The sequence below is a fragment of the Caenorhabditis elegans genome, chromosome III, assembly GCF_000002985.6.
Source record: "Caenorhabditis elegans chromosome III".
Classification (NCBI taxonomy): domain Eukaryota; kingdom Metazoa; phylum Nematoda; class Chromadorea; order Rhabditida; family Rhabditidae; genus Caenorhabditis; species Caenorhabditis elegans.
In genome coordinates this window covers 5,406,880-5,423,181 of record NC_003281.10, presented here as the reverse complement: position 1 = coordinate 5,423,181, position 16,302 = coordinate 5,406,880, and the positions used below count along the sequence as shown (strand labels likewise).

The 16,302-nt window shown below is 36.2% G+C and overlaps 4 protein-coding genes and 1 non-coding gene across 5 annotated transcripts in view; 3 read left to right on the top strand and 2 right to left on the bottom strand.

The window, feature by feature from the left end:
- Positions 1 to 3,616: 3,616 nt before the first annotated feature.
- On the top strand, positions 3,617 to 7,593 carry dnj-24 (J domain-containing protein; the record flags this gene model as incomplete). Its single annotated transcript, NM_065754.8, has 5 exons — positions 3,617 to 3,693; positions 3,957 to 4,072; positions 5,596 to 5,923; positions 6,174 to 6,321; positions 6,967 to 7,593. 5 exons carry the CDS (start codon positions 3,617 to 3,619, stop codon positions 7,045 to 7,047), a joined length of 750 nt encoding a protein of 249 aa, NP_498155.3. The 3' UTR covers positions 7,048 to 7,593.
- W03A5.8 lies at positions 7,331 to 7,381 on the top strand. Its single transcript, NR_101819.1, has one exon. It is a non-coding gene; the product is annotated as an Unclassified non-coding RNA W03A5.8 (non-coding RNA).
- Positions 7,594 to 9,163: 1,570 nt separating the features above from the next.
- On the top strand, positions 9,164 to 10,045 carry grl-22 (Ground-like domain-containing protein). Its single transcript, NM_065753.4, has 3 exons — positions 9,164 to 9,400; positions 9,533 to 9,617; positions 9,768 to 10,045. The coding sequence occupies exons 1-3, from the start codon at positions 9,189 to 9,191 to the stop codon at positions 9,957 to 9,959; spliced, it is 489 nt and encodes a 162-aa protein (NP_498154.1). The 5' UTR covers positions 9,164 to 9,188; the 3' UTR covers positions 9,960 to 10,045.
- W03A5.1 (Protein kinase domain-containing protein) lies at positions 9,968 to 15,294 on the bottom strand. Its single transcript, NM_065752.5, has 10 exons — positions 15,025 to 15,294; positions 13,942 to 14,381; positions 13,663 to 13,811; positions 13,380 to 13,619; positions 12,035 to 12,171; positions 11,495 to 11,980; positions 11,234 to 11,401; positions 10,856 to 11,127; positions 10,420 to 10,764; positions 9,968 to 10,275 (listed from the first exon to the last, which is right to left on the bottom strand). The coding sequence occupies exons 1-10, from the start codon at positions 15,049 to 15,051 to the stop codon at positions 10,128 to 10,130; spliced, it is 2,412 nt and encodes an 803-aa protein (NP_498153.3). The 5' UTR covers positions 15,052 to 15,294; the 3' UTR covers positions 9,968 to 10,127.
- The window catches only part of W03A5.2 (uncharacterized protein), a 2,073-nt gene continuing 846 nt past the window's right edge, over positions 15,076 to 16,302 (bottom strand). Inside the window, exons 3-6 of the mRNA NM_065751.6 lie at positions 16,207 to 16,274; positions 16,014 to 16,162; positions 15,782 to 15,962; positions 15,076 to 15,470 (exon numbers count right to left, since the gene is read on the bottom strand). Coding sequence (NP_498152.3) covers positions 15,214 to 15,470; positions 15,782 to 15,962; positions 16,014 to 16,162; positions 16,207 to 16,274 — 655 coding nt within the window. The 3' untranslated portion in view covers positions 15,076 to 15,213. The remainder of the gene's footprint in view (positions 15,471 to 15,781; positions 15,963 to 16,013; positions 16,163 to 16,206; positions 16,275 to 16,302) is intronic.

Here is a 16,302-nt window from a genome sequence, read left to right as displayed (position 1 = left end):
GGCTTTATTTTTGGCGAATTTACACCTCCGAAAACATCATAACACATTTCCACTCAACTTTTCCATCATTAACCCCCCAAACTACAATTTTCCCAGCCAGCAAAAAAAAATTACTTCCGAAGGGTCATCGGCCACAAGAACAGCTGTTCCGATATGAATTGACACCTCGACCTTTTTCTTCCAAAACCTTTTTTCATCCTAAATTTGACCTACTAAAGTAGTAATAACTTTTCCAATTTTCTCCGCCACGTCACGGGCGGGACACATCCAGTATCCATAAAGCAATTAGGCTTGAAAGAAGTCAGTCACATGAACGAATAATTATGGACACCAGATGTGTCTGTGTGTTGAAAACTTTCTTTTTTCCATCAAATTTCTGGAGAAAACGATGAAGAACAATAAGAGAGAAAGTCATAATCTTGCCGGACATCTGTCCTTTCTCTTATCCCTTCATGCCACCGGAAATCTTGGATTATCTCTTCTTCTTATTGATGTTCGTATTATTATTATATTATTAGTATTAGTTTTATTATGCTTTTACTCAAGATTGTCGAAATTTTTTTTAAATTTCAACAAAAAACAGTTCGCATGGAACAATCTAAAGAAAGTTTCTGAAAATATCTAAAAATTTGTCTCGTGTCTAAATTCATCCAATCAATGTTTGAATTCAATATTTCTAATTCATATAAAAAAAATCGGTGGCCGAGTTTTTCTACCTTTTAGGTTTCAATCTTCTGCTGATATTGATTTCGTGAACTTTCCTCATATTTTCATTAAAACTAAGAAATTTTGTGAACTTCTTGCTCATTTTGTTTGCTTGCTATTTTTTTTTTAATTCATTATCTTTTTCCCTTGTACTCTTTCATTATATTCTTTGTAGATTGAGCCAAATCACATATTTGTTCGGCAATATTCGACAGTCGCCTTTCAACTTTTCAATTTTCCCATTTCGGAATGTATAGTTTTTTGCGGAAACTTACTTCAGACTCTTGCCAAACTCTCGGCCAACTCCTGACAAAAATAAGAAAAATCTAGGCCATTGTCTTAAAAGTTCGGCCACCAACCAAATGTTTTAGAATACCACACAGAGAAACAATTTTTTCAATAAAGAACTCGTAGAAAACGTGACTGAAATTAGCTAAAATCGAACACTTTCAAATCTAAAATTTTTGCTCATTACTTGCCGGGCTCGCCTAAAATATTTACCAATTTTTACCAAAAGTTAAAAAAAATTAAGCCGCCGCATATTTTTGTGGTAAAAATAAAATTTTTAGATGTTCTATAAGCGAAAAATGAAAATTTGACCAAAAACGGCAGCAAAAAACTTCCGGTAAAAGAGAAAAGGGGAGGCTAATCATCATAAGAAGGTGACCCTTCAAGTACGAATTGCTTCTTCTTCCAAATCTTTCCATGTTTCTGCTGTAATATATCTCTAGTGTCTCCACGAATCGCATGATCTCTCATCACCACAGTAGGGGCCGTCTTCTTGTCAGTGACGAGAGAGTACCGAGACGAAGAGACGCAGATGTGTGGACGTGTTTTCGGGGTGAAAATGAAAGACACACTCTCTTTCAAGCGTAGAATAAGAAGATTTTTCTTTTGTTTCCGTCTTCTTCTCTCTGTGTTCATTAATTAATAGTCCTTACCCAGTTTACCACAGTTTAACACTCTTTGCCACGTCATCAGCCTCTTATCAGTCGCCCCCTCAATGTGATCCTTGTCAGGACAGTGTTTTGAATTGACAGCCATAATTTTTCCTTTTTAGAATTTGAAACCGTATACCTATATTTTTCGTGATTTCGTGAACTAATGTCTTAATTTTGTTTTTAGTTTTTAGGGCCCAGACTTCCTTGTACTGAGAAATTGACCTAGTTTTTTCGAAATACACTAGTTTTTTCAACACTTAAATTTAAAATTACAAAAACTATTCCAAGAATTTCAATTTTTTCTAAATCAAAAATGCGCAAATGGTCTTTGTGTGTTACTATTGACAGTTTTACCCGTCTTCAAATTCTTATCGAAACGTTTTTTCCCTGAATTCGCACATTTTCTAATCCGCGACTTTTCCCTGTCGCTAATACCCATTTTTTGTGGGAAAATGCAAAATGGGGAGATTTTTTGTTGGTATTTGTAAAATGTAATGATTATAGTAGAATGTATGGTGTTTTACTCGTAGTGAAAAAAAAACGAAAAAAGTTTAGTTTCAAAATATGTGTGTTCAAAAACGTTTTTGAATTACATTTTGTCCTGATTTGATTTTTAAGCTTATCAGCGCCACTGATAATCATATTAAAATTATTGATTTTTTTAGACTGCTAATTTTAGGGAAAATAGATAAATAAAATTTTCATAATATTTAAGGTACTAGTTTAGAATTGATTTAGAATCTATAGATTTAAAAAAAGTTTTTTTTTGGATTTTGGAAACTTTCAAAAAAAAAATAAATTGCAAGTAGATATTTTATTTTTTCAAAATGCTAACTTATTATAAAAATATTGAATTTCTAAACACAAATGAATAATACTAATTTTTTTCACCGAAACGTTCAATATTTTCAAAAAAAAAATCATCATTCTCGTCCTCTTTCTTCCAACAGTAATTACCACCGAATTTTTGAATTTTCTAGAAAACAAAACGTTGATTTTTATCAGTATGCTTCTTCTTTTCTCTCTTATCATTTTCATTTTATTTACAAAAATATTACCCATTTCTCTATTTGTTCAAGTGAGAAGCCTCTAAAAATATGTTCACAACAAGGGGAAAAATCAACAAAATTATCATATGTTAGCATCTAAAAATGTACAACTTTTTACTTTTTTTCGTCAAATGTATAACTTTATCGGTCACACACTTTTTCACTTTTTTACGAGCAACCACCTCTGTGACACCCCAAAAAAGTGTATGCAAACAAGGGAAAAGAGCTTCAGGTTTCCTGTATTTTTTAGTGGTGAGAGGGAAAAATAGTAAAGTAAAGTTGATATTAACTTTAGTTACGTTTCTAGATTCTACACCAAAAATCACAATTTTTTAAATAATTTTTTTTTGATAATTTTTGGAACTTCTAAATGTTTCGCCGGTGTTGATTTTTATGACAGAAGTCGTTTTTTTTTAATTTTCTGATAATTTCAAATTTTTGAAATGTCTGCTAGACATACTGCTTTACAATGGTCATTTTTCTGGCACACTTTTAAAAGTTTTTAAACAACTTGCATAACTATTTGGAAATATGTGTTTGAAGTTTGCGAATTTTCGGAAGTTAAATTTTTTTCTAATTTTCAGATTGTCTATTTTTATAATTTTAATCGAATTCTCTATTTTCCTATATATTTCTTTGTCCTTCCAGCACTAGAAACATTGAAAAAAGAGTGTCAGTGAGTAGTGGTTGTGCATAATCGACCGGTTTTTCGTCTGCCCCCTGTCTCTTCTCGCCCCCCGAAACTTTTACTCGATGTTACTCTACCACCACCGTTTCACTTTTTCTACCTTTTACTAGCTGTGCAGAAAGGAGAATCCATTTCTGTTGATGGTTGGGCTTAACCTTCTTCCGCGAAAATCCCGTCCGTCCCTTTTTGCCACCTTTCTATCGGTGCACCATAACATATAGTTCATTTTTCAGATGGCACCTAGAGAAGATTCTCCATACATTACATTGGGTATTTCATCTACTTCAGATGATGTTGAGATTAAAAAAGCGTGAGTTACCACACTTCCTTTCAAAAATATATTTTGGACTATTTTGAAAACTTTGAACATTAGTTGTAAGCCTGAAAGTTTATTTTCAAAAGGAAAACGAAAACTACCGCGAATATTTTTTCCTTTGAAAATTACTGTAATAGTTACGCTGTATTTTGGACGATATTTCGATATTTATATTTATAATTATTTTACAATATGAGGAAATGTTGAAACTTTTTTCAGATAACGTTCTCTATAACCAAAGTTCCCTCAACTTTCAGGTACCGAAAATTAGCCTTAAAATGGCACCCCGACAAGCATACAGACGACAAATCAAAAGAAGAAGCCGAACAAAAGTTCAAGAAAATTGCACAAGCTTACGAGATTTTAACAGATAGTGAGTTATTTCTTTGTTGTACTTAAAAACATAAAAAACGAGAGTTTTAATTGCTTTGTAGTTGTAAAAATGTCGTTTAGTAGAAAACTGATAACATTGAACGCAAAAATATTCTGAACTATAGTTTGAACTTCAGTCAAAAGTTGAGAGAAAGTAACCGAATTCTGTTTGAAGAGAAAAAAAAAGTAAAAGAATAGCTGAAGAAAGTTAGCAAATTTTTGCGAGAAAGTTAACACTCATCTGAAAAAAAGTTAAAGAAAATTAAAGATCTTTGCCTTGAAGATGGCAATTTTTTGTCAAAAGTGAAAAAAGCTGGAGATTTTTGCATAAAGTTGGCAACTTTCTGGCTCAAGTTGAAGAAGTCTAGAGATCTTTGCCAATAAAAATGTATGGTTCCTGTCAAAAAATTAGAAAACCCTGCCGAACTGTTTCCAAAATTACATACTTCTCAATACCCTTTACTATTTTTTTCCAATTTTTCTGTTGCATAAATGTGTTCAGTGAGACGGATTGATGCTTTTTTTTTGTGTCGAACATTCATCCCCGAAAAAAAACAGGAAGAATTGAGTGGCTCGGTAAATAAACACCATTGGTCCTATTCATTTGTCACCGTGCTTTTGTTTTTATGTGTATCGTTTTGTTTTTGGGTATTTGGTGGAACAAAAAAAATTCAAACTGAATAGGATACATAAAAACAATAAAATTTAGGAATACCTAAAGGGGGAACGTAGGGGTATCTTAATTATTTGGGAGAACCTACAGCTACCAAAAATACTAAGAAACACCTAGATGTATATTTTGGTATTTTGGCAAATTGAAAATGCCTAGAAATTTTTTGAAAAAGCTTGAAATCACCTGAATGTACCTAAATTCAACTAGACATATCACTTTTTCCTCTCATAATTGCCAAAAGAGCAGGGACGTAGAACCTTTTCACGGGTGTAAACTAGCTGTTTGTGTAACAATCCGACAAGCACCTGCTCTTGAAAAGTTTGTCAATTAGTTGTTGAAAAGTGTATTGAATGGATGAGAAAAGTGGAAATGGCATGAGGACTAAAGAACGGTCAGGTAGTTTGGTTCTATGAACTGAGGAGAGAGTGGAAATGTATCAAAAGTACGATCAAATAGAAATTGAGAGCATTGAGAACTGTAAATATATTTAGTAAAACTTTTTTTTTAAACTTTGGTCTAGATTTTCTGCGAGTTTCTGCCGAAGTTTTGTTTTTTTCTGATTAAAGTTTCACAAATTGTGGAATTCCCTTTTCCGTCTCATTTAAATTTCTTTAAGCAAAATCATATAATTTTTTCTCACAAAAATCACATAAAGGTCAAATGATCAATGCAGACAGCAATAAATCTTTTTTTGTTTTTAATATTTTGAAAATTGCCGGCAGTATTCTAAATATGATTTATGAATGCCAAATTGTTTTTACAAATTTTCGGAAAAATATAAAAAATTGGAACTTTTCTGAAAAGAAATGCATATCCTGTAAACTTCCTATTAACCACTCTAAATTTTTCAGAAAAAAAGCGCGCCGACCTGGACCGAACCGAAAATCCAGGGCTCCACCGTCGCCGCAGTACCCCTGGAGGCATGCACCGAATGCACAGTCACGATATGTTCCGATCACCTTTTGATATTTTTCGCGAGTTCTTCGGCAACCGGGATCCATTTGAGAACGTGTTTTTCGACGACGCGTTCACATTTCCCGACGTCGATTCGTACGCGTTCAAGCATCCACCACGGTCCGCTGATTTCACAACGAAGAATCATTATCATCGATTCCCGTCAAGTCGAGTGCACATTTTTTACGACGAGAACAAGAACACCAAGGAGAGAGACGACAAAAAGTACGTGATTTTTCATTTTTTAATTTCACAGCCGACACCACAGTGCGCTCGAAATATTAAGCTTTCGAGGTCTAGAATTACTATAGCTAGGTTTACTATAAGTTGAGGCCTGGTTGCATAGACTGTAGGACAGACACCGACCACTGATCTGTCGTTCCACATAAGGTTTTTAGTTAAGTTGAGATTGAACGAGTACCCAGCAGCCGACACTAGTTCAGGCCCTTTTCTCTTCTAAAAATCGAATTTTCAGCACATTTTCGACTGTAATCCGATTCTCAAGTCCCACGGAACCTGGAAAGAACGCAACAGTACGAAAAACATCAACTTCTACAAAACTAGTTGATGGAAAGAAAATTGTAACGAAAACAGTTGAAAATGGCGATGAACATATTGTTGAGGTGAGCTTGAACACAACTGCAAATTTAAATGCTATCAAAACAAATTGTTAACTGACAAAATATAAGGATTTTGTTCCACGTATTTTGTTAGTTGACCTTTTTTAATGTATCTTGCAAATTTGAAAAGAACCTGGAAATTGACCGCTACCATAAAATAGTGGTTTGTGGTAACCTGTAACACATCAAAAACCTTGCATTTCTTCGAATAAAAAGGGTGAAGTTCAAGAGTTCTTATCACTAGGTATTATTATATTTTATTATCTTTCACTGAAAATTGATAACTGATATTAAAATTTGAAGTCAAAAATCATGAACATGTTTGCAAATTCAGTGGCTACCAGAGATACTGTCAATTAATAACAGGATTGATAGTATATACTTTGTCAACTGAAAAAGCTGTTTTAAAATATCATACGCTTTACTATTTTACGAATTTTCGCTGTCTTGCTTTGCTTTTCGGTAAGAATGTATTGAAATTGAGACAGTTACTTGCAACAGTTGAGGAATTTTTTATCAAGTTTTCTGGAATTCGGAAATCTCGAATATATTTTTTTCCGAATTTCAAATTTTGCAGCGTCTCCGAAATCCAAAAGTGCTGTTTTAACATTCGATACTATTTTATCGGAAATTTATTTGTAATTTCAGGTTCATGAAGACGGAGAACTAAAATGCCGAACAGTAACAACACCGCCAACATCCCCAACAGTAACAGTGGCCGCCATCTGAACCCCCCCCCCCCCCCTAGTTGTTGGGTACCACCTATCTTTAAACACTTATATCCCTGCAGTAAAAAAATATATCAAAAAATTGACAACTAGCAAAATACTCTATAAGTAAAACTCTATATTTTGTTAGTTGCCAAAATTTTGATACATCTTTTTTCCGCTGAGATATAAGGGTTTTTATTGTATTTTCTAGTCATTTTTTCTTCGTTTCATTTTAATTGATTATTAATCGATTTTTTTTTACAAATTGATTAAATTTTTCCATTGGGTATCACACAATTTTTCTTCCAAATCCGATCATGTCTTTTTTCTTTCAACTTCCTCTTTTCTTGTCTTATTTAAATTTACTTAAAAATCCCACCTAAAGTTCGCTCTTTCACACAACACAAATTTCCTAATTTTTTTTTTGATTTTTTCCCCAAATTGTCTCGGAAAAAGTATTATGAATCGAATTCTGTCATGTACATAATGTGGTTTCCTCATATAATACTGCGTAGGTATTTTAGTTTTTTTGGTTTTATTTCAATTTTTTGAAATGAATACTTTACTATTATTTGTTACTTTACATGGTGGTTCTTTTTTCAAGAGAACTTTAATATATTGGGTTTTCAAAATAAGAAAGTGAGTTTTTGATTTTTACTTCTTTGATCTTCAATTTCTTTGATAAAATGATACAAACCAAGTTCTTTGATTCAGTGAACAAATCGACCGGAACACATCGAAAAAAGTCAACTTTTTGTGTACTTTAAGAAAATAGTTCAAAGTACGTAAGAGTCAAAGCAAATAAGTCTGCTCCATAGGAGGTTTAGGAATTTGCAAACGGTTTGGAATGAAAATTGTTGCTGTATAGCAAAAATTTGTTTTGTATATTCACGTGAAAAAGTTTGGACAGATTTTTCATCCTCTAAATTTTGAGATTCTAAAAAGCTGCACCAAACTTTCACGTTGAAAATGAAACATAAATCTATGATTTTTCAAATCTACACAGCCGACTTGGTGAGATAGTTGAAGTTTGATAAAATGCATAAACTAACAAGCATTTTCGGACTCAATACATCCGGCAACTTTTTAGCATGGAGAGCCATGAGGCACGTAGGTAGGCAGGTGTAGTCTTTTTTTCGGAATATCAAAGTTCAAGTCAGGTTCAATGTAAGGATCAATTTCAAATATTTGTACACAAAATGTTTGTTTGCCTGACCTGTCTATGCTCACAATTTGCCCAGGAAAAAACCGGAAATTCCAGTTGAGCCACACATTATTAGGCATCCACAAGTAGTCAAATAATACAATGATTTTATTAACAAATTAAGATACAACACGTTCTTCTCTAAATGTTATTCTTGTTCTTTGAGGGGATATTACATCTATACAACACTGACCTAATTTGTGCAGGGAGGGAAAACATGGCATAACAAATGACTGGGAAGAGGAGGAGGAAAACGGGTAAAGTAGGCCGAATTACGTATAGTTACAGATAAATGTGGAACGGGATTTTGAAGGACTGTATATAAGAAGGAATCATTAAAGGAATTGCATAAAGGATATCAAATGTTGTTTTATCAATCTTTTCTTTCCCGCAACTTTTCAACAACCAGAGCTGTACCTGCAATTTCCGAAGTTGCAGAACTCTAAGGATTTTTGGAATTTTTTGGCAGCCTTCAACCATGTTGCCAAAATTTTGAAAACATCCATCTGCTATTCTCAGAAATCACCAAAAAAAGTCCGACATGAAATGTTCTGTTCCGACGACTAGAAATTAATTTTGATTGTTTTTAGATTAAAAAAACAAACAATTAAAAAAAATACACTGCCAAATATAACCTGCCAGTAGCCATCTTTTGTAGATTTTTTTTCAAATTATATCAATTTTGGCCACCGGATAGTTTTTCAGTTTCCAAATCCTTTTAGAACTTCCACAACTTTGGACAGTATTTTAAAGTTGCCTTGAAAGTTTCCATATAATTTTTAATTTCCGAAAGTTGTCGATTCGTGATTTCTGAACATATGAATCTTCACAATCTCCCATTCTGCAAAATGATGTGGCAGCCCACTTAAACTTTACAACTATCCGATTCATACTCCCGTTCTTCCAATCTACTTGCATATAAAATCCTCATTTTCTTCAGAACCTTCATTTGCAGAATGCTTCGTCTCGCCCTTGTCCTCTCCGTCTTCATCGTCTCTACCTCCGGATTCCTGTTCCCAATGGCCGGAGGAGGAGGTGGAGGTGGTGGATGTGCTCCAGCAGCACCAGCCTGTGCTCCACCACCTCCACCAATGTGCGGATGTGCACCTCCTCCACCACCACCGCCACCACCACCAATGTGTGGATGTGGATGCGGAAGAAAGAAGAGGTAAGAGAAGTGAGGTTGCCGACGGGTTGCTTTCAGAAGGTTTCAGAAGAATATTTCGTAAAATGTCGGCCCCTAAGTAAAAAGCAACTCAGATTAAGTTTTTAGAACCCACAAAATGTCTTTAATTTCCAGATCAGTCGACGATGTTGAGGGAGTTATCAATATGGATAGTGACGTAGAGTGCAACAACGAAGAATTGAGAGAAGTTTTGGAAAATGTAAGTAATACTTTAGGAGTACGGTAGGATTCAAGAAACATGCTAAAGACTAACATGAACACTGTAAGACTACTGTAGAAAAGCTTTCCGAGGATTAGTCTTTGAGCTTGCACTGGACACTTTCTTTCGTCTAACAAAAAATCTTTTCAGAACATGAAATCCACCCCTTCGGACTCGCTTGTCTCAGTCCGATCTAATCTTCCAACTGATCAGTACTTTGTAACATGCACCCACGGACTCACAGCCTACTCGGCTCCAGCTGGAACTAAAAGTTGTGCGGTTCGCAAGGAAAGTCACTTCTGTCAAATCTTCTCATTGACTAACAATTCATCGAATCTTTAATACTCTGGTTCCAACAAAACTATTTATTTTTGACTGTAAAAGATGTGCCTTAAAATTGAAATGCAATAAATTGTTCATGTATCTTTAGAAAGGGTGTTCTATTATTTTTCTTTTACAAATGAACAGTTTTTAGAAATGAAACTAGTAGAGGGACATGGATCGTATCCCTTAATCTTCAGCCAACAGCTTTCCGAGACCAGTCAGCATTCTTTCTTTCCTCATTTTCTCGGCAATGATCTTCTCCCGTGCCTTCAACTTCAATACGTCCTCACCGTCATTCTCAATTAAGTGATCCAGAAATTGATCCACAAGCTCTCTGAAAATGAAACAATAATCTTTTGAAAATAGACTCATTCTAAAAATTTAATTTTTAGTTTCTCGAGAGTGCAGAATGCAGTTAAAGTGCTTTTTGTTGCAAAGCTCTAAGAGCTCCCAAGTTTTCTGAAACATTCAAACTTACGCAAATGAGGGTCGCTCAATTGGATGCTGCCTCATACAGTCCAGTGCAATATTGTAAATGGTGTCAGACATATGAAGGCCCTTTTCATGAACATATCCATCAGTCAAGTACTGACACAGATTAGAAGTCGGCACACATGCTCCATAGGGCTCTCCAACCTTGTCACAAACTTCAAAGCACACAATCCCAAATGCCCAAATGTCAGTTTTCAGTGACAAAGTACGGCTTCCAAGAACTTCTGGGGGTAGCCATTTGAATGGGATTTTCGTTGGATCATCATAGCTTGTGTAGAGCTCGTCAAGACACGTCTTGGCTAATCCCAAGTCGGTTATTTTGCAGATGTATCTGTAATTAAAATAATTATACACTTTTGAATTTTCTTCAAGCATTATTTTAATTTTTTGCCTCGGATGTGGATGTGGATTGCAAAACTCACTTCTTGATGTACACGGGATGCTTTTTAAGAAGAACATTTCTTGCCGCAAGATCTCCATGAACAATCGAAGGGGTTCTCGTATGCAAAAAGCTCATTCCACGACAGATTTGTGCAAGAATATCCAATCGCTCATTCTCCGAAAGAATTGCATCCGACTTGTCAATGAATTTATCCAACGAGGTATCCATGAGCTCGAAGAGCAGGTACAGAGCTTGTTCGTCTCCGGAAATCGAAAATCCATAGTAGAAGACAATGTTCGGGTGAGCAACCATCTGTAGAGAAATATATCTTTTAAACATTAGAGAAGTATTTTTGTTTCTAATGATTGTGACACCCTCATATTTCCTAATTGGCACATATTTCAATAATAAAACAAACCTCAAGAATCTCCATCTCAGAGAATGCGGGATTCCTTTCGTCTTTTGAGCTTTCTCTTAATCCCAACTTTTTCACTGCAACCGGAACACTTTCTCCCAAACTATTGCGGAATTTCCCTTTTTTAACGGTTCCAAAGGCTCCTTTTCCAATTTGATCTGTACCGCAATCCTTAAAAAATTCATGTTTTGAATTGAATTTTTCTCAAAAAGTGCGCTAATCTGCCGCCATTTTCTTTACATCGAATAAAAGTCTGTAACCTACAATTTTCTTCCCATCCACATAAAATAGGGAATTAATCCGAATCGATGTCTCATGAAGTGGCATGTTTTCCCATTTCTTCTGTGGACCTTGATTCTTCATATAAGAAGACACCAGCTCCTTCTCCTCTTTCGATAAATTCAATCGATTTTTCAACCTCTCGTGATGTTTCTTTTCTCCATCGAATACCGTTTTCGTCGCGAACAACGTCTTCTCGCCACACTCGAATCTTCGTGTAACGTCATCAAAGTGGGTTGCAGCCCATTGCTCAATAGCCATTGGCTGACATCTTAGATCCTTCTGGAATCGTGGAGTTGGCGGTGGAACAAAGTTTCTGCCGACTACACTGGGTGACGATCGACAGTAGACAAGCTTGTGTGGAAGAGCTGAACGATCGGTGGAGAGATGATGAACCAGGTCGTAGAGGGTATCGTATCGTTTTCCCATTAACTCATAATGACCGAGGGAGGAGCGGTGAATGGTGACAATCTGGAAAATTAATTTCAAACATGATTTTCTAAATGTAGATCGCCGTGAACTTACCGCTGGCTCGAACGGAGTTGTCTGAATCTCTGACATAAAATCGATACATTGCATCTTCGTCGTCCTCTCTTTTTTCACATTTTGTGGGAGCATTTCTCCGTAGAAATAATTCACAGCGTTCGCCATTATTCCGTAATCTGAAATTAAACGTTGAAATATCTGCCTCTTCCTATATTAAATCCTGAAATTGCATTCTTGACAGAAATAAAAAATAAGGGCACGTTGTCGGACATGGGGTGTCCCGAGAAATGTGACTGCACTTTGAGAGCTTATATCTTGGCTTAGGGTTGGCGGTTTTTTGAGCAATTTGTTTCAATAGCTTACAAAAATAGCGCCTTCCATCGTCATCATTGTGGGGGGCGCTTTTGGGAAGGCTTAAACACTGATTTGAGCGGGATTCTGGAGTATGGTCGAAATGGATGTATTCTTTGTACTGACGAATTTCATGTTTTTTCAGCCCCAAATGTTCAGTTTTTCTGACATCTGGTTCCAATTTGTGCGCAAGAGAGAACTTCGTATTTCCTATTTTTTGAAACTATTTTGAAAAAAATTGGCCCACTTTCCAAAATGTAGGCCATCATTCAATTTTTGCAAAATCAAAAAGATTGATTAAACGTGAAAAACTACCACTCTCTCTCTTTCTCTATTTTTGGTGATGAATTCGATAATTTTCATTTCTTATTTTTAATAACGTGAGGAAAACTCAATTTTGAAGACTTCGAGATTTTTACTTTTTCCCTAATCTAATTGAGGGGGGCCGCACTTTTTGAACATGTTGGCTACTTTTAACCCGACTTCAAGCAGGACAGGCTGGAGGCCTGCAATGCTATTGTTTCTCAGTCAAACCCAAAAATCAGGGATTAGGGCCGCCTTCTTACTCTTTGAAACTTTAGGCCTTTTCTATCCCTATTCCCAGCAGAGCAGGCTGGAGGCCTTCTCTGAAATGTATGTTTCTATAACTATGTATGTTTTTGGAAAGGTAATGAAAAAGGTCACCTAGGTCAGGGCCGGAGGCCCGAATACACAAAAGTATTGGACAGCCGTTAAGCCTATACTGAGCCCAAAAACTCGAGTTGAGGGCCGCAGGCCCGAATACACGAAGAAGTGTTGGAGATCCGTCAAGCCTATTCTTAGCATAATAATTCAGTTGGAGTGTCGCAAGCCCAAATAGACGCAGAAGCGTTGGACAACTTTTAGGCCTAGCACATTTACTTGGCATTTACTCAACACTTGGCTAAACTTTAATAAAGCGAATTATTCTTGAGTTACTCTACGCCGAACCAAACTGCGAAGCCTAGCAAATCTCCGATTTGCTAGTCAAACATCTTTAAAAAGAAAAACAGACTTTGTCTCTCAATTTTAATGAGCTCCTCTAACTTGTCGTCTTGACCCTTATCCCGTTCAGTAAGTATCATGAGGAAGAAGCAGCGGTGCTCATCAAGGTCAATATTGAGCCAAGCCGGTGAGAAGATCGCGAAGAGACCGGCACACAACGCTGATCGGTCGCTGTACAACTTTCGGACAACTTCATGGATCTCCGCGTTGCCATGGTACCAGACAGACCACTTGAAGAGCAAGGGATGATCTGAAAATTCAGGACTTCTTGGGTTATTTCGAGTTCTTCAAACCATCATAAAACTGCTTTGATACAATGTAATGAGAAGGAATGAGACCCAAATAGGGATTAATACTTCTTTCCGACATCCAACGAGCCAAGGACCATTGGAACGGCATCTGGATGTATGTAGGAGTCCCTTCCTTTTCGAACACTCGGACTCTGGAAAAATAAACTAGTGAAAAAAGACTGGTTTTTTCCAGATAATATTGATAATTGGCTTCAAAACACTACACATCTAAAATGACAAAATGCGTTGAACAGGGAAAACCCCCGCCAAAATTCTACTTACTGATATTCTTCAGCAACTACATTGACCACATCTCCAGCATGAACATTCAAGCCATCGTAATTATTTCCTCCGAAATAATCCCATAATGCGATACATTCCATCTCATATGATTCTCCACAATAAATAATAGGTGAGAATCCAGAAGCTTCTTTAAAAGTATCAAAGAGCTCATCATCATCCAAACTATCCCGTCCATCAATATCATATCCAAGTCTATCTCCAAGGCGATCCAACATTTCAATCATTGTAGGTTCTTTAGGAAATTTTTCTTTTCCGACTTTTGTTCCTTCGTGTTCTTTCGTAAACATTTCATCGACAATAGCTTCTTCGAGAATTCCCTCTTCAAATGAGACATCACTAAGATCTTCTTCAAGGTCTCGATTGGAAGCAATGAGACGAGTTGGGAGTAAAAATACTTCGTTTCTCTGGAGTCCTATTGCCTGAAATTTAGGAAGATCAGAATGAGTACAAGGATTGGTAACATCAAAGATCATCCAGATATTATCACCCTAACAGCATTTCATTTCGCACAGATTGTTTAGTAGTGGCCATGCAGGCGTAAGGAGAGATAGGCAGGCATAAAATAGACAATTAGATGGACATTTAGATATTAAAACTCAAGGCGAGTACACAGGTAGACTTATCAGGTATACGTAGTCGGACAGATATGACGTATGTACGTAGGTTGTAGGTTGACACAAAAGCAGTCAAATGGGCAGGAAGGCACGAAGGCGGGCGGCATGCTACGGTAGAAAGGATTGGTATCGGGTAAGCACTAAACTGTGCAGGCTCGTTTAAAAAAAACTGTGCAGGCAAGCAGGCATACGGTAGGGACGGGTAGGAATAATGTAGGTAGGCGTGCCGGATCATCCGGTAGCCGGTATAACTAAATTTTTTGACAAGAACATTTTAAAAAAATGATGGAATCTGCAATTTCTTCAAAAAAGAGAAACAAAAATCAATAAACTGCGAGTGTCCTTGTCGGACGTGTGCAACAAGATGTGCAGTTTTTTCCCGAATAAGTACCCAATCTTTGTTCTTTTTTCAAAATTATCAATATTCTGAAAATTTCCAAAGAATTACCGGATCTCCCAGCGGGGGTCGTGACATCCTGCTGCAGCAACAACACAGAAATAGTTAAAAAATAATTTTATATTGAGAAATAAACTAATATCATCGAAAACAGACAGGAGATCGCGTGGCAAAAAACAAATAAATCACAAAAAACGTGGTAAACGATTTTCTTTGTGGAATTTTTTAATACAAATAAAATCAATTCACGTATCGCTGTGAAAGTGGTGGTAACGTGTTGTCCTCATCTTCTGACACGTCACATGATTCGAAAACTCTTTCATTATAACCTGTACACCCTCGGATGATGAGCTTCGGCGGCTTGAACATCATAAAACGGAATTCGTATGCATCGGTGAGCAGGAAGACACAGAAAGCAAAGTAGCAGCACCATTCATAGATTGCATCGATTGCCAAATATTGTTTGGAAGGGTCAGGCACCCAGTTTGCTTGGATCACTGTTAAAAATACGATTTTTTGAGTGCAGTGGGGGTTTCGAGAGTGAGACGGGCGATATTATTTTTGAAGACGAGTGACGTCACGCGCGTTTTTCTAATGGCGTCCTGTGACGTCACCCTACTTGAAAACAATTTTACTGTATGTTGTGTTGATCAATTGTTGTTATTTTACAATTTCGACGATAACATATTTAGAAGAAGCCTACGTCTAGTACATGAACTATTTCTCAAAAAAGTGAATATGGTGGTTAAATTTCTGAAAACGCACAGTACACGGACCGCCTTTCAATAGAGTGTGTCTGCAAACTTACTAGCTGCTCCCAGTGAAAATACAACGAATGCCAGTGATATTCTAATTAAAAATAGAATCCATCTCGGAACGTTTCCGTCACGAATCTTGAACGATAAAAATGCATGAAACCAGATGTATAGATTGGCGAGCAAAAGAGCAAGCTTGTTTCCGATCAAAGCCACGTGGTTGATTTTTGTGGCCTGAAAAAGCATATGTGGTATAATGTGATATTAAGATTGAATTATAATTACTGGAAAATTGACGGCTAACTGATAAGAGGTTAGAGCTGCAAGTCCAATAAATAGATTCACTCTGCTCCCTTTTATAAAAATAATTGAAATATTTGCTTGACGGAAGAATGACTTGAGTTCTCGATATTTTAAGTACATCCAGACGGAAACTGAAATTCAGAAAAAAATCAGGAAATGATTTTAAAAAACTTACGAAGTAGCAAAATATGATTTGTCATAATAGTGTAAGCATTTTTCGCTGGGATGTATTTGGTGAAGTCACTGAAAAATTTTTCTCGTTTTTTTCTTC